Source organism: Artibeus jamaicensis, unplaced genomic scaffold (genome assembly GCF_021234435.1).
Source record: "Artibeus jamaicensis isolate MK-2021 breed Jamaican fruit bat unplaced genomic scaffold, CSHL_Jam_final contig_685, whole genome shotgun sequence".
Lineage (NCBI taxonomy): Eukaryota > Metazoa > Chordata > Mammalia > Chiroptera > Phyllostomidae > Artibeus > Artibeus jamaicensis.
In genome coordinates, this window is record NW_026521924.1 from 19318846 (window position 1) to 19343957 (window position 25112).

The 25112-nt window shown below is 39.6% G+C and overlaps 1 protein-coding gene across 2 annotated transcripts in view; it reads right to left on the reverse strand.

Annotated features, from left to right (window-relative positions):
- SAMHD1 (SAM and HD domain containing deoxynucleoside triphosphate triphosphohydrolase 1) overlaps positions 1–25112 on the reverse strand; it is a 51908-nt gene that overhangs the window by 10997 nt on the left and 15799 nt on the right. For both annotated transcript variants that reach the window (XM_037164466.2, XM_053671213.1), the window contains 11 exons: positions 24191–24248; positions 19877–20037; positions 17840–17955; positions 16320–16390; positions 9415–9570; positions 8227–8327; positions 7930–8038; positions 6710–6801; positions 5516–5631; positions 1105–1247; positions 155–250 (listed from right to left, as the gene is read on the reverse strand). In XM_037164466.2, the coding sequence (XP_037020361.2) occupies positions 155–250; positions 1105–1247; positions 5516–5631; positions 6710–6801; positions 7930–8038; positions 8227–8327; positions 9415–9570; positions 16320–16390; positions 17840–17955; positions 19877–20037; positions 24191–24248 (1219 nt within the window). The remainder of the gene's footprint in view (positions 1–154; positions 251–1104; positions 1248–5515; positions 5632–6709; positions 6802–7929; positions 8039–8226; positions 8328–9414; positions 9571–16319; positions 16391–17839; positions 17956–19876; positions 20038–24190; positions 24249–25112) is intronic.

The following is a 25112-nucleotide window of genomic DNA, read 5'->3' on the forward strand; positions in this document are numbered from 1 at the left end:
TATAGCGGAGATCCAAGATTTCAAAGGAGTAGGACTCTGATTCTTTTCTTTCTTCTATCTTTCTGTATTTTCCAAATTTTTCTATAATGCATAATGGGGGGATTTATTCTCTAAAAAATTCTTTACTTAGTATATTATCGGGTGAATTACTTACATCCACGATGATATCTTCAGCCTTCAGTTCGGCTTCTAGCTTCATTCCGTCAGGTTTGGCATCAGCGATCTCTTTTGGAAGATTTTTATAGTCTTTCTGGAAAAGTCAAGACTCCTCGTGTTAGAACTCCAGTTCATCACTAGTAAGTACTTGTGCCATGAAGAGGTTCTCTCTCTGAAAACGGCGCTTTAGCCCCAGGTGACCAGTGGCTAGTGACTGGACAACACAGTCCCATACCCTCCTTCTTTCAGTCACGATTTCCCACCTCTAGCGAAGCTAACAGAAAACAGTGTATTACGAGACGGTGCTAGGCAAGGATGCTGTGTGTCTAATTATCCACTAATTTGGGTCATGCAGGAAACAGGAGAAATGTGCCTACACCATCCTTTCATCGAATCAGGATAGAGTGATTTTCATAACAGAACTTCCACATTTTTAAAAAATGTGGCATCAGCCTCTTCGTAAACAAGAGGAACTAAAGTGTAACCCAAGGAGGCATTAAAAGTGGGGTGTGGTTATCAGCTTGGCTCATGTTACTTGCTGGCAGAGAGTAAAATCTTCAACAAGCAGGAGAGAAAAACAGATACGTAAACTTAAAAATGCAAGCATTTGCCCTCTGGGAGAACCTGATAAACTGTGAAAGAAGTTAAGGTCCTTAAGGTTTCAATGAAGCTCATGCAAGTATCTTAACTTGAGAGTAAGTGGGACGTGGCTTTGAATCTTGGCTCGGCTACCTGGGCTTCCACAGGCATGTAATTCAACCCCTTCCCAAGCCTCAGTTCTCTCCATGTACAGGGTAGACTTAAGAACACTGTATTCATGGAAATGAGATGAAAGGAGAATACACGTACGGCACTTCAGGGAGAACCACGGAGTTGTGGCAGGTTAACGATATTCTTGGAGGACAGAGGACCTTTCCCTCCCGGAAGGCGCTAGAAAACTCAACTTACCCTTTCAAGTTTCTCCTTCTCTCCGCTTAGCAGAACCTGACCCACGTACTTGTACAGATTACGGCATTCAATTTTCTTTAAAATCTCTCGTGCTGCGTCCAATTGGGGATCAGTAGAGTATAAAATCTCCAGGAAAATGTTATCTGCCAATTTGATGAAATTTCAGTTATATTCAAATTGAAAAACTATAAAAGATTTATAGACTCAGACCTTGCTGTACCTCTGAAGTGACTCCAAGCAGTTTATAAGTGTAGACACACTATGATGATCACACTGTGAAAAAAATTTTTTTTAAAGATTGAAGCGATAAGCCCTTTGCAAAAACATTCTAGTCAACGTCTTGGATCTGCTTCAAGGTAATCTAATGAATGGGGAAGGGTAGAGCTGAAACAAGACTGAACCAGAGTTGATGATTTGAGGCTAGGTTATGGGTGTATGCAGGGGTATATTAATTTATTGTTGTTTTGTTCTGTTTAAGAAGAATGATACTTAAGGAATTACAAAATTATGCCTGATAACTGCTTCAAAATGGTCCAGTGTATCATGGGAGTGAGGGATGAAGCAAAATTCTTATGTGTTGGTAACTATTAAAGCGGAGTGATGTGAATTTTTCATTTTAAAGTTCTATTCCATGATGACAGCAGGCGGTAGTTTGTTTTTCCTCCAACGTTTTATTTCAAAAAACTTCAGAAATAAAAATACCCTTCCCCTGAATTCACCACCTGTTAACCTTTCCCCCCCACACACGCACACTGTCTCCATGTGTGCGCATGCGCACACAAGTTGTTGAAGGAAGCATCTGAAAAGCACAGACATCAAGACCCTGCACTCCCAAATACGTCGGCACGTGTCTCCCAAGATCAAGAACACTCTCCTACATAACTATAATCCTGCCAAAAAACTTAACACTGACATGCAAATATCAAAATTACAGTATATATCCAAATTTGCTCAACTGCGACCCTTTGGTTCGCAGCCTACACTCAAACCACTGAGCTATACCAGCCAGGGCCAGGAAAGAAGGAAGTTTTAAGTAGATGACCTCTAAGGTCCTTTTAATTTTAACATTCTATGATTCCAATTTAATGTAAGAGATGTGAGGGTGGGGAGCTTGCAAGAGAAGGGAGAAAAGGGGGAAGGCCCACCTATTGCTTAGGAATATCGAGGGGTGAAGACCAAGGTAAGCAAACGATTACCTAAGACAGTGGTCTTAACATTTGCAATGCTTAACATAGCCACATCCAGATACGATGAAACATTCACCAGAAATAAGAATTCTGGAAGCAGAGAGACCAGAGAAAGAAACTGTGGCACATTCATATGATGGCGCTATTACTCAGCAAATGAACAGGAACACAGTAGGGATGAATCTCAGACGGATCAAGCTGAGTGAAACAGCTTTACATGGAAGAGTGAGCACTGCATGATTCCAATCACAGGAAAGTCTAGAAAAGACAGTGATGGCTTCCAGGGGTGCAGAGGGCAGGAGCCCACGGGGAAGGGCCATGAGGCAGCTTTCTCAGAAGACAGTGTTCTGTGTCCTGCATCTCTCAAAATGCAGTAGATGCACACTTAAGATTTATATATTAATATAAAGGCATGTAAATTTTACATCAAAAGGAAAAGTCCATAATCAGTGAAATTTAATCGGCACGCCAAAAGATTAAAGTGTACTGATAACAGCAATTTACTTTAAAATTAAGATAAATTCGTAGATGGATATAGAAATGCTAAGGGATTGATAAAGCAAGTTCAGTAAATGCTAGATTTAAGGTGGTGAGTATACAAGTGTTCACTATAAAATGTGGAAAATCATTGTAAAAAGTTAAAAAATAAGTTGAGATTTTAAAATGAAGAGAAGTTGCCTTTTGGAAAAGCAGGAAAGGTCAGGAAGGCTCACATGGTCCTATTCCTTCAAGGTCATGTAGTTAAGGACGATATGGATTATATCACTGCCAGGAATAAAATGCAAGAAGAATGAGATGATCCCAGTCTCAAAGGACAGAAGTGGGAAAGGCCTTATGTTTGTTCTCATCTCTGGTGACCTAGTCCTTTGTCTGGGATTCTTGGCTTTGCTACAATATGGTCAGTGGACTCTTCTCACCGAACAGGGTGAAAGCCAGTTTGCACGTTACAGAACCTTCACAGTGAGCAAGAGCTAAGTCTAGTCACACACAGTCTCATTAAAATGTCTAGTCCATGGACGGTCAGATAACCCAAAAGTCTGTAAAATCCAGACTTCTTTTCACCACCAGTAGGTTAAATATAATAAAATGATATAGGCTAAATTGTTAGACTTGATGATGGCTTCCAATGACTAAGGATGGCTTTGAAACACAGTTTTTTAAAAATCTTCACCCAATGATGTGTTTATTGATTTTAGAGAGGAAGGGAGACTGAGAGAGAGGAATGCTGATGTGAGAGAGAAACAGCAATTGGATGACTCATGTACGCGCCTCAGTTGGGGAGACAGCCCGCACCCTAGGTATGTGCCTGGACCAGGAATCAAACCTGCAGCCTTCTGGAGTACGGAGATGACGTCCCAACAGTGCCATCGGGCCAAGACAGCATGACTTTTTAAAACAAAGCAGCACCTGCCTCATTTGGGACAGAAGTTAAAATAATTCTCCCTAGCTTGCTCAAATTGTTATACAACCTTTTCTTCTATTCCTATTAACATAATAAAGGAAGACTAGTTTATATACTATGATGTTATTAAAACAAAACAAACAATTTAGAAATACGGGGTCCAGCACAAATAATGTCCCTTTTTTATGACAAACTCTTATATTACAAAATCATAAGCATGGAATTCTGTAACATGACAATATCACACTCAAGCGCACCACAGGACGTGTTAGGTGAAATGCTCAAATTAAAACTACAAATCATGACACCATATTAACATCCTACCAACCACGCTCCAGCAGGCCTTACTTCCGCCTGGCCCTGTGCGTTTCCCCTGCGAGTAACTGTCTTCAGTGCAACCTAGATCAATGAACAACCAAGAAGCAAACTCATCTGTCACATTATAAACCTCAAATATTGATATACTGTGTTCTCAGTGTACACATACATTTAATACGGGGAATCACTGTTTCACTTCTAATTTTTGGTTTAGTTATGATTGGAAAATAACTAAAAAGTTGTTAAGTGTAGGTCCTGGCCAGGTAAGCTCAGTTGATTAGAATGTCATCCTGATACTTCAAGGCTGTGGGTTCGATCCCTGGCCAGGGCACATACTACAATCAACCAATGAATGCATAAATAAATAAAACACAAAAATCAATATTCTTCTTTCTCTTCTCCTTCCTCTAAAACAAACAAACAAACAAACAAACAAACAAACCTTTTTTAAAAAGTTACAAGTGTAAGAGGGACTCTGTATAAATTGCCTTCATGTATATTTTTAAAGAACAACGTATAGTTTTAAGAATTAAGATTTTTCTATATTATGTTTCTTTTGATTATTGAAATGTGTGGTAAGTCTCTCAACTCAACATTACAAATTGGGGCTTATTTTTGTATGTTCTGCCCCCTCCCCAGCCTCACCACTTCATCTTCTTAGTAATTTGTTTTTATCGTATTTTACAAAAGCATCAATCTGTGAGGTGCTGGGAATGAAGAATGTGGGCTGTTCAAAGACAGTGTGAGAGAAACTGCTTCGTTTCACTGCGCAGGGAGCTGCAGACAGAGCCCCGCAGGGCCAGAGCAGCAGCGGCAGCGCCCCGGGCGGGAAGCTGGCGGGAAGCTGACGTGAGTGATGCTGGCTGTACGTCTCAGGCTGCTCAGCCTCTGCTGCTTTTGCTCATTTTCAGAACCTCCAGCCATCGCGCCGATTCTAGGAGCTCTGGCTGGTATATACTTTTTGGTCTGCATCTTTTGCTCTGCTGATCTTTATCTCTCAGTCTACACTTTCCCACATCAAAGAACCAGCTGTGACACTTTCGCCTTTCTTCCTTCTCCCCCCAGCGGCAGATTTTGTTTCTGCTGAAGTGTGCAGAAATGTTCCTGGCACCCTCTGTTTTGCAACAACAACAGAAAAACACATTAAAGGGGTGGATCCGTTGTGGGGTATCAGACTGATATTAATCCACCTACACTGTAAGTTAAATAGTCATAAACACTGAGTATTTACTGGGTGCTGCTAGTCCGCACTCAAGCATCACAACAAAAGTACAGGTTAGGTATCACTACTCCAATTTCATAGATGAGGACTAACTTTAAGTGAAATAACTTTACCAAGGTTATCTTGTTAGTGCAAAGCAGAGATAAAACTCCAATCCAAAAGTATAAAATTACTTGAGAAGCCAAATTCGCCCGGTATGTTTGAAAAATAGCCCCCGGGCAATCGAGGGACAGCTTATCCTTTATCTGAGGAGGACCAGCTATGTTCCCTTCTAGGCCTTACCTGTTAGCTTAGTGTAGGCTTCCATGTCATCGATGGCTGTGGAAATGTGGTATTTTTTCCCATTAGTACCTGTAATCTCTATGTAGGGGTCTGCTTCCAGGAGAGCATCTGTAATCCTAAAGATCAATAAAAATTTCTGCTTATGAGAACATTTAAATGGGTACTTTAGGCCTTGCTTAAAGTTGAGGAAATCTCCCCAGTTTAAGGAAGTAGAATCTTGAGACACAATGTCCTACAGATACCTGTTCCTCAGTTGTACAAAATACGTGTGTGGTGATTTGTGGGCTGTCACGCACACTGTGTCCCGGACGCTAGGGCTGGGCTTTAGTACCACTGTCTTATTTAATCTTTCCAACAGCAACACAGACAGCCTCGGTTTTACAGGTGCAGAAATGAAGCAGATTTTTATTTTACCGAGTCAGGAGGAAGCAGTACCAGGCTTTGCACCTTGATCTCTCTAACTGTCCAAATTAAAAAACAATCTAACAAAAACAACAAAAATCTCCTACACCCAAGGAACAACCATACAAATAGAAGAATGTATTCTAACTAGTCCACTCATGATAAAAAGAAAAAGGTCAATTTCTTCATCACAAACATGAACATGAAAGGCTTACACTAAATCAATTCAAGGGCATCTTAGAGACAAGATGTACACTGGACTTCCACGGGACTTTGGCAACTCCTCATGGAGTGTTTTAGCTCCTAGGGACTAGGCTGTACTTTTCTGCAATGGAACAGGGAAGAGCGAAATTCCTGTTGGTTTTACTATTAATTTTGATAAGTAATGGACAGGGTACAGCTGGAGATTAATCTTAATTCTTAAAATTGTTGGTCATTCATTTCAGAATGTCAATTATCCACATCCCTCCGATCACCTCGACGACTGACACCTGGCACAAAGTGGCAGCCTGTGCGGAGGTCCTAAGCCGTCCCAGCATTAATTCTTCACGTCTAGCCTAAGCCAGCCTTTCTGCCCTTCATCTTGCCCCCTTTAATCCACTCTCCAACTCTTCCCCCAACTAAGTCAAGTTTACTTTATGTTAGTTTTGTTTCATTTCAGGGAACAGTTTAAGATTTACTCACTTAAAATCACGTGAATTAATCTAGAAATCTCAACTTGATCCATACAGAACACTCTAGAGCACAGCATCATAGAAGGTTTTATAGGGAAATAACCATCAAATTTCTTACATTCTATCAATGATGTTGCTGACTTTGTGTTGATAAGCTCTGCGGTGCAAACAGTGGCGTGTATGGAACATGTCATACAGATTCTCAACCTCCTGCAGGAAAACATGAAATAAATTATTAGCTTATTTAGGATTAATTTATGTAGGGATCGGATTCTGTTACACCTGTCAGCAGACAAGTATACAAAACAAGAAAAAGGGATGGAGGCAGACACGAAGGCTACGTCATCAAAATCCTTGAGCCCGCCCAAAAAATGGCAAGGCAGATAAGTAAAATTATTCACTGGTCTGCAACTTTCGTTCTTAGTAACCCACATGCACACTGTGTGTTATAACTCGGTGGCAGGTTCTGGTTTACGTATCTTACATATAGTATGTTTTAACATTTTCCCTGTGACTCTAGAAATTAGGTGTTGTTATTCTTATATTCTTCATTCTCCAAAGAAAAGACATTTCTTAAAATCCTCACCCAAGGATATGTTTATTGATTTCTTTTTTTTTTGAGAGAGAGGAGGGGAGGGAGGGAGGAAGAAAGAGCAAGAGAGAGGGGGAGGGAGGGAGGGGGAGAGAGAGAGACAGACAGAGATGGGTTGGCTGTCTCCCATATATGCCCCGCCCAGGGATCAAACCTGCAACCTGGGTATGTGCCCTGACCAGGAATCGAATCCACAACATTCTGGTGCACAGGACGATGCCCCACTCAGCCAGGGCTCAAAAGAAAGACTTTTTATAATATCATACTACTCTTTAGTTACATGACTCTAATCTAACAGGGATCTAATGATTTTATTATTTTAACTATATGAAATACTAACATAGTGATTAAGAATGAGACCTGAGCCAAATTTTCTTGTTTGAAATTCTAGCTCTGCCATTTATTAATTGTGTATCTTTTCTGTTCTTCAATTTGCTCATTGTTAAATGGGATAATAACAGTATCTACCTCACAGGGTTGCGAGGATTGAGTTAATTTATCTAAAGGACTTAAAAACAGTGCCTAGCACAACACTTAATAAATGTCTATTGTAAATTTGTTGTTATTCAACAATACAGTACAAGTGGAAAGAGCCTTAGGATACTTATAAATGCTCAGCATGAAGAGATTGACAATTTACCAGACACTGATTTTTCCAAATCGTTGAATCATTATGTCTAGATTTCAAACTGGAAATGACCACTGCAGCTACCCTGTTCCGTTGCTGTCCCTCTGCCACAGCTCACCTTATCTCTGGTACAAATGCACATCATCTCTTCTACTTCACAGACACGGACGAACTTAAGACAGCGCTTGTAGTCAAAATTATTTTGAATTCCAAGATGATGGCAGTCCCTAGAAAGAGTCCAAAGCAGACAGATCAACTTTTCCAGCAGGGTAACTGTCCCCAAACATTAATACGAAATAGGAATACTATACTACACAAGCATCTATTTTTATTGTATTTATTTGTTTGCTTAAATAACAATTGTATAAAGTGTACAGAGACTTTAGCCAACTTTTCTGAAGTGTTCAGTGCCTACCTGGCAAGATAGTCCCATTTGTCCACATCGATGCCATTCCTTTTGTTGGCCACTACCTCGTAAAGGAAGGCCTTCTCTTTAGGACGTCCCTTATAGCACCACTGGAGGGCAGGAAAACCCATGGAAAGTTTTAGGGTAAGAACCAAATCTGCTTACAAACAAAGCATTCATATGAATATGAAAATTATAAACAGATACTTGAACGGGAATGTGAAATCATTTGGGAGGTTCTTTCCATTTAATTCCTAAATTAGTAGAAAAGGGAAAAGAAATGCTAAGGTATACGATATGCTGTTAATACTAAACCTTTTTAGTTCTTAGTGTCACTAAAAGGATCCCAACTGTACCCCACTTCCCATCGCCAGCAAGCTCTGCTTTCTTGGGTTAAAAGTTTTAAAAAATATAAGACCCTGTTATGAACTAGTAAGAAGGTTCCTTACATGCTAATGCTTGAATTTATACATGGAAATAAATATTATCTTTCAAAGTAGGTGCACGTCTACCCTAAATGATATACACCATTCAAAGACGTTTTAGAGCTCCATTTTTTTTCCAAATAGGAAATTTGCTATAAAATCCACCTCTTTCTTACAAGTAGATTTCTACACACACACACACATATGAAAAAAACTTAGAACAGATACTAATTCAACTTTTAATTCCCAACTAATTCAACATTTTTTTTTCTGGATCTTCATATATCTACCATATTTTTTAGACTATAAGACGCACCCCTTCCCCCATTTGGGAGGAATAATGATTGTTAATGCTGTTGTTGAGTTCTGTTTACATTTACATTGGTGAAATATTACGTTATTTATGTTATTAAAATTTTTTTGCTTCAAAAATTTTTTCCTATTTTCCTCTAAAACCTAGGTGTGTCTCATGGTCCAAAATATGGTAAATATTTTAAATGTTAGTTTTCATAGATAAACAAGATATACACTGTTACAATTTCCAAACGAAGTTACTTTAGGCTTCTATATAAAATGCTGCATACATATTCATTATAAAATATTTACATTATGTATTTCAATTTACACATGCATTTATATTTCTTCCCAAGTCCTTCTAAACCTAGTCTTTCTAAAACAGCCAAGTGTTTCTCTTCAAATATCTCTAAAGGAGTCAAGAAAAGACTGGATGAAAAGCATGAGTCACTTCCAATGAAGTTGTACACACACTTACAGATGAAGTTTTCACTGGTGATGCAGGCGGTCCTATAATTTGTTCCTTGATAAAGCAAATATCTTCTTCAGGGATGAGGCCATAGCGCTCCATGACGGGTCTGAGATCATTAGAATTAACGAGGTGCTCAAACATATCAACCGAGCCCTGTTCATGCTAGGAAAAGTCAGCAGAACGTGGTCTGTTATCAACTCTAGTCCATCAGGGACCCTGGATTCCTCAAATTACTGTTGAGTCCAGGTAATTCAAAGGTAAGATTCTACTGCATGTTAATTATCTAGTTTCCAACTATTGTCTTGCAGATATTTCTAAAAATCTATACATTTGTCTATATTTTACTGTTCTATAAACTTTTTACAAACCATGCTCAACATTATTTCATTAATATGTTTAATGAGCTACAGTCATTTACAGCACAGAAGTACTTCAGGGTACAGTATGGAAGAATATTACCAGGTCACATGGGTGGAATCCCATTTTCATGAAAACTGCCATAAAATTCAGTTCTATTATTTAATCAGCCTTGAAACCCAAAGTTACGAGTTTTGTTAGGATTTTCATCTACTGGGGAAAAAACTGCAAATTCACGAGTAAAAACAACAGTGTGGCTCCTAAGTCAAGATCGAGTGGGGACCTGAAACAGCCTCCTTTCCCTTTCCATTTCCTCATTCGTACTCTTTGTAAAGACATCGCCCCATTGGTCCTACCAAAAACTGACCTAAGGATAAAAACAAAGGCCAGAATGGTCCTACAACTATATTTTAAAAATTGAATCAAGATAACATATTAGTTACTAAGGAGAAAAACAGTAAGTTTCTAATGGAAAAATTCGGCAGACACTGCTTTACTCAAGCGATCGGAGTTAACAGTTCCAGCAATGGTTACACAGGTTGCAGGTGACTCTGATGGACACGCCAAGAAGCGCAAAAAGTGGCATTCTGCCGAAAAGGTGGTCTCCCACTGTGAAGGAACACCAGGCAAACTCAAATGGAGGGACATTGCACAAAACAGCTCCCCTCTACTCTCCCAAAAATGGCAACGTCATGAACTGTAAAGACTCAAGAATTATTAGAGGCCAAGGAGACTCAAGAGAATGGCAACCAATTGCAATGTGAATTGGTTAAAAAAGGCTTTTCCTCTTTTTCTCTATGGACATCTGGTGAAATTTGAAAGAAAGTCTACATTAGATAACAGTATTACATCAACATTAATAGCCAGATTTTGATAATTGTTCTGAGGTTAAATAAGGGAATGTTCTTGTTTTTAGGAAATACCCACTGAGGTATTTAGGAATGAGAGGGTATGTCTAGAGTTTACTTTCAAATGGTTCGGAAAAACATTTATATATACAGAAAATTTAAGTTCCACCAAGACAGCACATATAATAACAACTCAAATTATAGGTAATGAAGAAGTAAACATAATAAAAGATGTATGACTTTATGGAGAAAATGATCAAATTTATAATAGAATAAAGCAAATCAAAACCACAGTGAAGTATCATCTCAACTGTCACAGCAGGTGTATCAAGAAAGACAAAAAAGTAACAAGTATTAGCAAAAATGTGGAAAAAAGGGAGCCCTCTGCACTGTTAATGGGAATGTACATTGGTGCAGCCTCTATGGAAAACTGTATGAAGTTTCCATAAAAAATTAAAAATAGAAATGCCATACAATCCAGCAATTTCACTTCTGGGTATTTATCCAATGAAAGCACAGACACTGATTTGACAAGATACCTGCCCCATGATCTTCACTGCGGCATTGTTTACAACAGCCAAGACGTGAAAGCAACCTATGTGCCCATCAACGGATGAATGGATAAAGATGTGTTGTATACATACAGTGGCATATTAGTCATAAAAAAGAATGAAATCTTGCCATTTGTAACAACATGGATGGACCTTGAGGGTATTATGCTAAGTGAAATAAGTCAGACAGAGAAAGACAAATACAGTATGATTTCACTTATATGTGGACTCAAACAACAGAACAAAACCAGATTCATACCAGAGGGGAGGAGGGCTGAGGGTGGTAGGTCAAAGAGGTAGAGGGGATCAAGAGGTACAGACTTCCACTTATAAAAAGAAATCAATCATGGGATGTAATGTACAGCATGGGGAATATAGCCAATGATAGTGCATTAAATTGGTATGGAGACAATGGTAATGATACCTATTGTGATGATCACTTTATGATGCATGGGTTGGCCAAAAGTTCGTTTGTTTTTTTCCGCAATATGGCTCTACTAGTGCTTAGATGTCTTTAACTTCATTTTAAACAATTTTGTTAGACTGTATTGTGACAGCTGTCATATTAGTATGCCTTTAAAAAATACTTATCAAAATTGGTGGATTTTTGTGTAGCCACTTTAATATTGAAGATGGAAGAAAATATGCAACATTTTTGGCATATTACACTTTATTCAAGAAAGGTAAAAATGCAACTGAAGTGCAAAAAAAAAAAAGATTTGTGCTATGTACGTAGAAGGTACCATGACTGATCTAATGTGTCAAGAGTGGTTTGTAAAGTTTTGTGCTGGAGATTTCTGGCTGGTCGATGCTCCATGGTCAGATAGACCAGTTGAAGTTGGTAGTGATCAAATCTAGACATTAATTAAGAAAAATCACCTGGCTGGTGTAGCTCAGTGGATTGAGCACGGGCCTGTGAACCAGACAATCACGGTTCGATTCCCAGTCAGGGCACATTCCTGGGTTGCAGGCCAGTTCCCTGCAGGCCAATTCCCAGCAGGGGACGCATGAAAGGCAACCATACATTGATATTTCTCTCCCTCTCTCCTTCCCTTTCCCTCTAAAGATAAATAAATAAAATCTTAAAAAAAAAAAAAAAGAAGAAAGAAAAATCAATGTTATACCACACGGGAGATAGCTGACCTACTCAAAATATCCAAATCAATCAAGTTACTGGTGAAAATAAAAATGTACCTTTTATTTTACAGAAAAAACTAAACAGACTTTTTGGCCAACCCAATAATGAAACATCAAATCATTATGCTGTACACCTGAAATTAATATAATACTGTATGTCAATTATACTTCAATTTCAATTGTGGTCAAAACTGGCTGGTGTGCCTCACTGGGTTGAGTGCTGGCCTGCAAACAGAGAGGTTGCTGGTTTGATTCCCCGCAGGGGCTCATGTCTGGGTTGTGGGCCAGACGCCCTGCTGGGGGCATGGGAGAGGCAACCAATTGATGTTTCTCTCACATATCAATGTTTCTCTCCTTCTCTTTCTCCGTCCCCTTTAGAAATGAATAAATAAAATATTGAAAGAAAAAAGCCATTGGGAATGGCTAAGTAGATTCTATTCAGATCAGCACTGATGGAGAAATCAACTCTACACTTTGTGTCAGGCAGGACAGGCAGTACGCTAAGGCAGGGGGACAAGGGAGACTCGTCTCCGCAGTCCTGAGCCTGGTCCAATGAGATTGCCGGGCTTTCTGAACGTCCCGGGCAAGGATAATGCTGGAGGAGGGCAGTGCTTGAGACCCTGCTGGGAAAGGGAGCCTCGGTAGCAATTTCACTAAGACAAAGAGCCTTCACTGGCTGAGAAGGAAAGCCTTTGGAGCTGTACCTGACTCCCAAGGTTTAGAAAGGGGAGAAAGGCATCTAGAAGCTGACGAAAGTATGTAACCACTGAACCCCAACAGTTGGCAGACTCAGATCAGCTGAGTGCCCACTGGTAGCCTTGGTTCAAGTTACAGAAAAAACTGACTAAAAAACTTACCAACAACGTTATTTTCTCTATACATGGTGCATTCACACTCGCCGGGTGCCTGCTTGCAGCTTCATGCCCGTGTGTGTTTCATAAACAAACTTGCTACCTCATTTCCACTATATGTGTTGTCTCTCGCTTGAATTTGTCTCTTGCCAGTGAGACGAGAACCCAGGCACAAGCTCAGGGTGGGTGGGGGCGCCCTGACTTGGGTTTCACCCCGGTAATGTTTGGACAACTCGCTGAAGATACTGGACAGCACCTGAAGGCAGGCAGATGTTACAGGAAGACAACACCCGGAAGAGAAAGCCACTGGGCGATACTCCAATTCTTCTATGGCTTTTAGCCTGAGAGCAGACCCCAGGGAAGGCAGGAAAACTAGAGGGCCACTATCCACCTTACTAGTCTAAAGAACCTGAGTCCTTCATCAAATGTTTAAATTTGTCAAAAGGCACCATTAGAAAAATGACTTGGCAAGTCAAACAGTGGAGGAAAAATATTCATTATGTATCTTATAAAAATTCCTCAAATCAATAATAAAAACGTAATTCATTTAAAAAATGGGTGAAACATTGAAAGGATTCTTCACAAAAGACTTATCAGTTATACAGAACTTACACGACTTCACTCTAAGAAGACAAGCAACCCAATTAAAAAGTGGGCAAAGGAACAGATACTTCTCCAGGGAGGACATACAGAAGATCCAGAGACACATGAAAAGATGCTCAATATCGCTAGCCATCAGAGAGGTACAAATTAAAACCACAATGAAATACCACTTCACACCAGTTGGAATGGCCACCATAACAAAAGCAACAAACAACAAGTGTTGGAGAGGTTGTGGAGAAAAGGGGACCCTAGTGCACTGTTGGTAGGATTGTAGACTCATACAACTATGGAAAACAGTATGGAATTTTCTAAGAAAACTAAAAATGGATCTGCCCTTTGACCCAGCAATTCCACTGCTAGGATTATATCCTAAGAACTCTGAAACACCAATGCAAAAGAACCTATGCACCCCAATGTTCATAGCAGCACAATTTACAATAGCCAAGTGTTGGAAGCAACCTAGGTGCCCATCAGTAAATGAGTGAATCAAAAAATTGTGGTACATTTACACAATGGAATTCTATGCAGCAGAAAGAAAGAAGGAGCTCCTGCCCTTTGCAACAGCATGGATGGAACTGGAAAGCATTATGCTGAGGGAAATAAGCCAGGCGTTGAAAGACAAATAGCATATGATCTCATCTTTAATAGGAACTTTAACAACAAAACAAACAAACAAAATATAACCAAAGACACTGAAATAGAGAACAGGCTGACATTGACCAGAGGGGCGAGGGGAGGGAATTTCAGGAGAAAAGGGGCAGGGTTTACAGGAACTAGTATAAAGGACACATGGACAAAAACTAGGGGGGGTGGAAATGGGAGGGAAGTGGGGAGGGCTGGGAGGGTTGGCTGGGATGGGAATAAAAGACAGAAAACTGTACTTGAACAACAATTAAACAAAAAATATATTTAAAATAATAATAACATAAGCGACGAAGCATGAAATACAGGAAACGCTACTCGGCATACATCAGAGAATGCAAACTGAACCACCAGGCAGCATTTCACACGCATTAGAAAAGCTAATTGAAAAAACCCACACTGGTGAGGCTGTGAAAGAACAGAACTCACATACGGCCCGGACAGAGGGTAAAAACGGCACAACTGCACTGGAAAGCTCGGGCAGTGTCTTATACAGTGAAATGCAGGTCTACTTTATGACCCAGAGACTCTACTCCTAGGTATTTACCTAAAAGAAATAAAAATGTTTCCCACAAAAAGCATATTTGATAAGCGGAGCAACCTTATTCTGAATCGCCCCAAAATGAAAACAACCCAAATCACTATGCTGTACACCTGAAACTAATACAAAATAATAGGAAAAGTAAACTGTAATTGAAAAATAAAATTTAAAGTTTGTCTCCAAAAAGTAAAAGAAAGTGAAAAGAACACGAATTCCATCCAAAGGAGAGAGGACGAATGCTGATGTATTCATACCACAGAACAATACCTAGGCGAGAAGATGGGAGCAACTACTGATGCGTACAGCGTGAACACACTTCAAAAACCACTGCGCGAATAAAGCAAGACAGAAAGTACCTACTACACGATTCTACTTTTCCCAAGTTTAAAACCAGGCAAAACTAATCTATGTTTATAAAAATCAGAAGGTGCTGGTGGGGGAGGGGTGGAAATTGATGGGAAAGGGGCACAGAGGAACTTCCAGGACGATGGAGACATTCTTATCCTCACTTGAGTCTCGGTTACATGGATGCAGACATCAGTCTAAATGCACTGAACTGTACACTTAAAGTCTGTACAACTTACTGTATGTGAGTTATACCTTTAAAAAAAGGGGGGAAGAGACAAAGAATAACAGTGGTTGACATGTAAGAAGCATTCAATACACGTGAATATCCTTTTCTACCCCAGGATCCAGAGACAGTGTGGCCAAAAATGAAGTCAGTCTGATTTTACTCTCACAACCAAGTTTACTTCTCAAAAACTAATTCCAAAAATATGGGTCAACCGCCTGCAAATCCCGAATTATGCAATGGTCCATTTAATATACAGGATGAGCAAAAGTAGTTTTACAGTTGTAAGAGAAACAGAGTTCTTACATTATTGTTGATTGATTGTTGTATTATTTTCCATATGAATAACTGTAATCTGACTTTTGCCCTACCCTGCAGATGAGGAAACTTGGCTGCAATCAGTTACTTCATGGTTATACCAAATGAGTCAAAACCACAGTTGGCCTTTTACTTTCTATTTTACAGTAGCATGACAGAGTAGAAAGAGCATTAAATCCGCACCTGGGAAACCTGGTTTTCTAGCACTGGCTCTACCATTTACCAGCTTTGTGATTTGTGGTGCACCCATACACCTCTGTGCATTTCAAGTTCCTTTCCAGGTGTAAAAATGGAGATGATGATTTCTTCCTTACAGACTGCGAGAATCAAATAATAATGCACATGCAAACATACACCCATACACAGATACATAGATATAGATAGATTGATTTTATATATATATATGAGAGCTCTCTGAAAACCGTAATGGGGAAATGCACTATACACGGCAGTGTGGTCTTTACTTTATTGACTGTTGAACGTATGACGTACCTTCCACTGCACATCTTCACGAGCAAGTGGAATAAATCTCCCATCAAACATATGAGAAAAGGGCCCGTGACCTTAAAAACAAAAGGGATCTTAGAACAAGAAAAATGTAAAAACTGAGCTGATTTTTAAAAATCTGTTTAGTTTTAACTTGACCCCCAACAGAAATCAATATAACCTACAAATACATCACAAAAAGGGACAAATCTTTCCTACTTTCTAAGAACAAGAAAACAGGAAGCAGAACCATATGGGGAAGTAAACTCTCCACAGAGGGGTCTCTGAGTCACAGGAATTCATGTAACTCTGGTGAAAGGGCAGTTTTGTGTAACTTAAAGGAATGTAGTGACACACAAAGTTCTGGCATCTTCAGTCGAATTATCTGTATGAAAACAGCAGTTTTAAGACAATTCACTGGGATGCAGGAATAAAATACTAGAATTTTATTTTATGACTTTCATCCTTTAAAAACACCTATTTTAATGTAAAGTTTATAAAATACATAATACAGTTCGAGAATTATACATCTACCAGGGCTGTTTCTTGGGTTTTTACTGATCATGTGAACCATCAAAAGTGGAAATCAAAAGTTTATCTTACTCATAACTGATTCTAGAACATTTCATGACATTTAGTAACGGCAAAACTCTGGGATTATCAGAATTACTGCAGAAATGAATGACTTGGCTGGAGAGAGCACAGCTGGGCTGGCCCTGGGCCTCCCTACATGTCACACTCTGTACATAAAGGCTCAGTACTGCACTAGTTGGACTCATAGGGCCTGGCAAAGATTTCCCTCTCAGAACACCAGGAATCTGTTAAATTTACCATCTGGGGGTGTATCAGTCCTACTGATATCTACAAGGGGACGTGCTAAAGAGCATGCCCTACCCCTTTAAGTATCTGGCTATTGAAACACAATCCCTCCCCCTTTTCGGCCCTGAGGGCGCACACAGATTCTCAGGGTCTTCCAACAAGCAGGATTTAAGGCCTGTGATAAAAGAATACTGTCTCTTCTCTCTTTCCTGGTCAAAGGAAAACAGTGATACTCTTTTACTTTGATTTCAGTGGCCCAAGTCTCACATGGGTCAGGGAAGAGAAGTTTAAATCTGTTGCTAACCTGCTAGGGCAGGTTATGTAGTCTATGTATGAGAAAATGGAACCTGACAAAGTAACCGAAGGTAAAAGGGCAATTTTCTTCAACAAGAAGGATTAAAAAAAAAACTAAGCCCACGTCCTCCTAAACAGAGCTGCCAGAAAACCTCACTGTGGAAAAGCCCTTTCATATAACTTGTGGCAACGCTGTTTTACATAGGAAATTCACTGAAAAGCAACAACAATGAAAAATAGCAATGCTGTAGTCTTATGGGTCATTCTAGGAAGATGTAATCGCATGTTTATATTAATGTTAATTGAAAAATGAAAAATACAACTTTCATATTTCTCTTAGTTGGATTTTTTCATTTTCAAGAGAGGTAACGCTGCAGTTCTTCATTGTGGCTTTGGCTCTTTGTACCACTCACCAAGGTCGTGACAAAGCCCAGCGATCTGGACACAGAGCATGTCTCGTTCATCTATTTGCAGCTCTGGTTGTTTTTCTCTCAGTGTTTGGACCAGACATCCTGCTAGATGTCCTACACTGCAGAGCAAACAAAACAAAAAGTCACTCTTCTTTGCAAGATACAAGTGATAACATCCGGGTTCTCAAGAACTTGAATGTTTCTCAAATGTGGTAATATATCTCCAGGGCAATTTAACTGAATCGTGTGTTTTGGAACTTGGCAGAAACACACAGAATCTCCCAAAGCTGGGCTTCTTGGCTCAGCATCATTAATTGTTAGGTAAATGCAAAGTCAAAACCATAATGAGACACCATGTCATTCCCATTAGGATGGCTATTACCCCAAAACAAAACAAAACAGAACACAAATGAACCCAAAACAATTAGTCAGTAAGTGTGCCTGGATGTGGAGAAACTGGAACCCTTGTACACTGTTAATGCAAATGTGTAACGGTGTAGCCACTTGGGAAAATGGTATGGTGGTTCCTCAAAGAATTAAAACTAGAATTGCCATATGATTCAGAAATTCCAACTCTCGGTATGTACCCAAAACAATTGAAAACAGGGCCTTTAAGATGTATTTACAGCTCTGGCTGGTGTAGCTCAGTGGATTGAGTGCAGGCCTGTGAACCAGAGGATCACAGTTTGAGTCCCAGTCAGGGCACATGCCTGGGTTGCAGGCCAGGTTCCAAGTAGGGGACACATGAGAGGCAACCACACACTGATGTTTCTCTCCCTCTCTCCTTCCCTTCTAAAGGTAAATAAATAAAAACAAAAGATATATTTGCACACATGTGTTCATAGCAGCACTATTTACAACAGCCAAAGAGGTCAAAAAAACCCAGTGTCCACCAACAAATAAAGATAAACAAAATGTGATACATACATACATTCAAATATTAATCTTAAAAAGAAAAAAAATTTTTAAAGATTTTATTTATTTATTTTTAGTGAAAAGGGAAGAGAGGGAGAAGGAGAGGGTGAGACATCAATGTCCCAACAAGGTACCTGGCCCACAACCCAGGCACATGCCCTGATTGGGAATCGAACCAGCAACCCTTTGGTTCGCAGGCCAGCGCTCATCCACTGAGCCACAGCAGCCAGGGCAGAAAATTCTGACATATGCTCCAACATGGAGGAACCTTGAAGAAATTACATAACGTGAAACAGCCAATCAGAAACAGGGGCTGGGGATAGGGGGAAATGGGGAATTATTAATGGATGGTTATGGAGTTTTAGTTTTGCAAGATGAAAAAGTTCTGGAGTTTGGTTGCACAGTAATGTGGACACATTTACCTCTATTGAACTGTGTACTTAAAAATGGTTAAGATGGTAAATTTTATATTCTGTGCACTTACCACAATTTTAAAAAATTAGCAGGACTTCTGTTTTGTAATGTTTACAACACAGATTAAAGATAAAAATGCCTAACAAATCCCTCTGAAAGTAATTTCTGAATGAATACAGTAACTTTGAGGGTAGAGACCACTGCTACCTAGTCAGTTTGGTGGGACCTAGGAAGTTTTCAATAAATATTTGTTGATGAATGAATGAATGAACACTTGAGCAGATACATGTGTTCTGGATAATTAAAAAATGCTTCAAAATAAACAAACGAAGACACAAAATAATACTGTCAGTAGTTCATGAATACCTGGAAATCTGTCCAGTTCTTCCCTGCTTATGTCCTCCTGGCTCTACAGGTTTATACTGGAAAAGTGGGCCAAAGTCTCAACTGAGTTGTACGTAACAAAAGTGCCACCTCCCTGAGCCTGTGAATACTTTTCTGATTTATGTATTTCTTGGTTTCAAAAGATAATCTGTACACGACTAAACAGAGACTACAGGAAAATTAAATAATCAAATTTACAAAGTTCATTATACCAGTAACCAACCCTATTGGCTTTTAAATATTTAAACACACACATTTCAATCATATTTCATGAGACAGAGAAGGTGCTTAATAACTTCACGCCCCCCACCCCAACCCCCATCTTACCCTAGACTGTGCTCAAATCGATTGTGTGAAGCTCCTGGAAAAACATAGTAAGTGCCTCCCAACTGTTTAATATATCGGAGCCGTTGAAATTGAGGTGTGTCGATGATCCGGACAAGGAGAGGGTGAAGTTCAAAATGGCCATGGATAGGATCATTAATAACCTAGAAAGTTACGTTTAAACTAATGTGAGTAACAATGCATAACTTATAATGCAGCCATGTCTACTTACAGTGCAAAGTCAAAATTGTTTCATCGCCCTCAAGACTAACATGAAGGGAAATGACAAGATATTAATAGTATTACTTATTTTGATATCACTACCAGACAGCTCAAGTATATTGAATCTGGATATATTTTACTTTTTCCTAATGGATTCTAATATTAAAAAGATAAGGATTTCAATCTTTTTATTATTATTTATCCTCACTCAAGTACATGTTTTCACTGCCTTTTTTTTTGAGAGAGAGAAAGAGAGGATGGGAAAGAGAGAAATATCTAAGTAAGAGAGAAATATCAATTGGTTGCCCCTCTTATGTGAACTGACCAGGAATCCTACACCCAGGAATCCTACACCCTAGGACTGGGGTTCGAACCTGTAACCTTTTGATTAAGGGCTGACACTCCAAACAGCTGAGCCACACTGGCCAAGGCTTTGTACATTATTTAATTAGCCTTTAATCTTAGTCTTGTATTTAAGTTAAACATACTCCTCTAACACATTCATGCAGAACACGTAAGCCATATCACCACTGGCACTATGTCTAAACTTTTTCCTGAATGTATCTGTACAGTACCTGTCACTACAGAAGGGAGGGAGGGAGGGAGGGAGGGAGGAAAGCAGAGAGAGAGAGAGAGGAAGGAAGGAGAAAAGAAAGAAACCCTCTGACCACATAGATAAGAAATCATATGCAAGCACATAAAAATTTTATAGTACTTGTAATGTCACTCAGAAATACTTACATTTAAACTTCTGGCCAAGATGGAGGCGTAGGTAGACACACTGTGTCTCCTCGCACAACCAAAAGAAGGACAACAACAATTTATAAACAAAAAACAACCAGAACTGGCAGAAAATCGAACTGTATGGAAGTCTGACAACCAAGGAGTTAAAGAAGACACACTCATCCAGACCTGAAGGAGGGGCACAGACGGGTGTGCAAAGAGGACTCACGGCAAAGCGATGATGGAGGACCGGGGAGGGCAAGGCGGCGGCTGGCCAGCAAGACTGCGGCTGCAGCGGCTGGCAGAGCCGGTGGTCCCACATTGGCACCCACATAAACCGGGAGGAACAGCTGGGGAGCGAGACAGACCGCACAACCCAGGGCCCCAGCTCCGGGGAAATAAAGCCTCAAACCTCTGACTAAAAACACCTGCGGGATTGGGGCGGTGGGGGGAGAGACTCCCAACCTCACAGAAAAGTTCACTAGAGAGACCCACAGGGTCCCAGAAGGTAAACAAGCCCACCCACCTGGGAATCAGCACCAGAAAGGCCCAGTTTGCTTGTGGGAAGCGGGGTAAGTGACTGAAATCCATCAGAGAGCACAGCAAGCGCCATTGCTCCCTCTCAGACCCCTGGCTCCCTGCCCCACAGACAACGTCACAACCCAGCGACGTGGGTTGCCCTGCCCACGTGAACACCTAAGGCTCCGCCCCTCATACATAACAGGTGCATCAAGACAAAAAAAAAAAAAAGGCCCAAACGAAAGAACAGATCAAAGCTCCAGAAAAAATACAACTAAGTGACAAAAAGATAGCCAACAGAACAGATGCACAGTTCAAAACACTGGTAATCAGGATGCTCACAGAACTGGTTGAATTTGGTGGCAAATTGGATGAAAAAATGGTTATGCTAAGTGAAATAAAGGAAAATGTACAGGGAACCAATAGTGATGGGAAGGAAACTAGGGCTCAAATCAATGGAGTGGACTAGAAGGAAGAAAGAAACCATCCAACCAGGAAAGAATGAAGAAACAAGAATTCAAAAAAATGAGGAGAGGCTTAGGAACCTCCAGGACATCTTTAAATGTTCCAACATCCGAATTGCTGGAGTATTAGAAGGGGAGGAGGAAGAGCAACAAATGGAAAAGTTATTTGAACAAATAATAAAGGAAAACTTTCCCAATCTGGCAAAGAAAATCTCCAGGAAGACCAGGAAGACCGAGAAGCTCAGAGAGTCCCAAAGAAGTTGGGCCCAAGGAGGAACACACCAAGGCACATCATCATTACATTACCCAAGATTAAAATGAAGGAGAGAATCCTGGAATCAGCAAGAGAAAAGGACACAATTACCTACAAAGGAGTTACCATAAGACTGTAAGCTGATTTCTCAAGAGACCTTACAGGCAAGAAGGGGCTGGAAAGAAGTATTCCAAGTCATGAAAGGCAAGGACCTACATCTAAGATTGCTCTATTCAGCAAAGCTTTCATTTAGAATGGAATGGCAGATAAAGCACTTCTCAGATAAGGTCAAGTTCAAGGAGTTCATCATCACCAAGCCCTTATTATATGAAATGTTAAAGGGAGGTATCTAAGAAACAGAAGATAAAAAATATGAACAGTAAAATGACAGCAAATTCCCAATCATTAACAACCACACCCAAAACAAAAACAAAAGCAAACAACTAGAACAGGAACAGAACTACAGAAATGGAGATCACATGGAGGTTTATCAACAAGGAAGTGGGAAGGGGTGAGAGGGGGAAAAGGTACAGAGAATAAGTAGCAGAGATGGTAGGTAGAAAATACACAGAGGGAGGGTAAGAACAGTATAGGAAATGTAGAAGCCAAAGAACTTATATGTACAACCTATGAACATGAACTAAAGGAGGAGAATGTGGGAGGGGGTGTGCAAAACAGGGGAGTGAAAGGGGAAAATGGGACAACTATAATAGCATAATCAATAAAATATATTTTAAAAATAAATATTTATATTTAGTAAAATCACATTTCACAATTATGAATTACTATAAGTTTAAACAAGAGCTTTAAATATGAAGATTTAATACCCCTCTGTGTTTCTTTAAAGATATATCTTTTTTTTTAGATTTTATTTATTTATTTTTAGAGAGGAAGGGAGGGAGAAAGAAAGGGAGAGAAACATCAATGTGTTGTTGCTTCTCATGTGCCCCCTACTGGGGACCTGGCCCACAACCCAGACATGTGCCCTGACTAGGAATCGAACCAGACAGGGTAAGAAGAAACATTTCTTTAATTATGGTGTTAGAATCACCCTAAGGAGCTTGTGAAAAAATGCACATTCTTAGACTCTACCCTAAATTATCAGACTCAGAATTTCTGGGACAGGGGCTGTGGGATTATTAAAATCATTCTTGGGACACTAAGTCTGAAAAACAAGGCTTTTGATATCTGGAAGGGGTTGGGGGATGAGAAACAAATGATTATTGATAGATTAAACTTTAGGAATATGCCCTGGCTGGTGTAGCTCAGTGGACTGAGCACGGGCCTGAGAACCCGAGGACTGCAGTTTGATCCCCAGTCAGGGCACTCGCCTGGGTTGCAGGCCAGTTCCCAGCAGGGGATGCACAAGAGGCAACCATACATCGATATTTCTCTCCCTCTCTCCTTCCCTTCCCCTCTAAAGATAAATAAATTTTAAAAATCTTAAAACAAAGAAAAAAATCTTTAGGAATATATCCACCATTTGAACTAATATTTGACAAAAACAATTTACCGAAACTGACAAGAAAACTTAACCTAACTTTAAAAGTTATTCAATGGCTGAGGGTGGAAACATGGGCTATTTGTGTCGATGTGGATGAGTCTCAAAAATATAATGTTAAATGAAAGTTTAGGTTACTTACTGTGAAATATAATTATATAAAAACTTAAAAACATGTAAAACAACATTTTACATTGTTTATGGCTACACACAAATATGTAGTAAAAGTTCACAATATTCACAAAAATGATCAAACACCAAATCAGGATGGTGATTACTTCTGAGGAAGAAAAGAGGGAAATAGAATCCAAGAGGGGTACAAAGGAGGTCTTCCACTGATTTTAATACTTTGTTCTAAAAATAATAAATTTGAAAAAAATTGGGCAAAATGTTAAGATTCTCAGGCTGGCTAGTTGTCTAGTTATGCTTTTGTGCTTCAAATATTTTAGTTTTCTTGTGATTTAGATATTCTGTGCTTATTTTAGAAAATGCAGAAAATTTAGAGACCTCAAAATTCATTATTTTCCCAATGAAAAACAGATTTTCCTTCCATTCTTTTAAAAATAAATTCTAGATAACTGAGTTATCTCACTTTATATTCAAAACACATGATAATAAAACTGGATTCCTCTTACCTTCAAAGAAACCGGATGATGAAGAAAACTAAGCAGCTTCATTCTCTTGGACAAGGAACTAAAATTATAACAGGATAAGCAAATCTATCATTATTTGCTTAATAGTAATTGATAGAATATATGACAATATATAATCAACTCTAGATTATTTACACTACAAGAGAAGTCGGATGAGAAGGAACAATTAATAATTCAAACTTACTCCTCCTAGAGCCTCTTTCCTTTGTTTCTGAGACATGAAACCCCCCCTCTTGGCTTCTGCCTTTGCTCCCCTTCTCTCCTGGTAAACTCAGACCTCAACATCCCCGACCTGTCTACCGAATGCTCAATTTACACTTACTTTAATTTTAACATATACCCTCATGATCCTGAACTTTCATGCCTCACGTAAGTGAAAACTCAAGATAGCAGTCTTTCAAGTCAAGCATAGTGATAATGAGAAAGGACTTTTGAATCAGACAGAACTGGCTCACATCTGTACATGGAATCTATAAGTAGCCGTGGACAAGTCACTTAACCGCTGTTTGGGACATTGATGTTCTCGTCTATAGCACGGAGATAACACCATCTACCTCCCAGGGCGGGAAAGAGATTCAACTGTGTTCAGCACTGGGGTTATAGTAGAGACTCTTGCCCTTAAGAACTGGAGAAGAATTTTAACTAAGATTATAGGTGCAACAGAAATGATTACTGACTATGAACTCAGTATTCACCCCATCAACTGATCCCACCAGGGTCTTCAAGGGCAGCTCGGTCCAGGAACTTTGTCATGAAGAAAAAGTCCAATCTGCCTGGTCCAACACAGTAGCCATGAGCCATAAGTGGCTAACTGAGTACTTGAAATACAGCTGGTGTAACTGAGGAATTGACATTTTAATTTAGTTTAGTTTAAACATGCAGCTAGCGGCTGCTGTACAGGAAA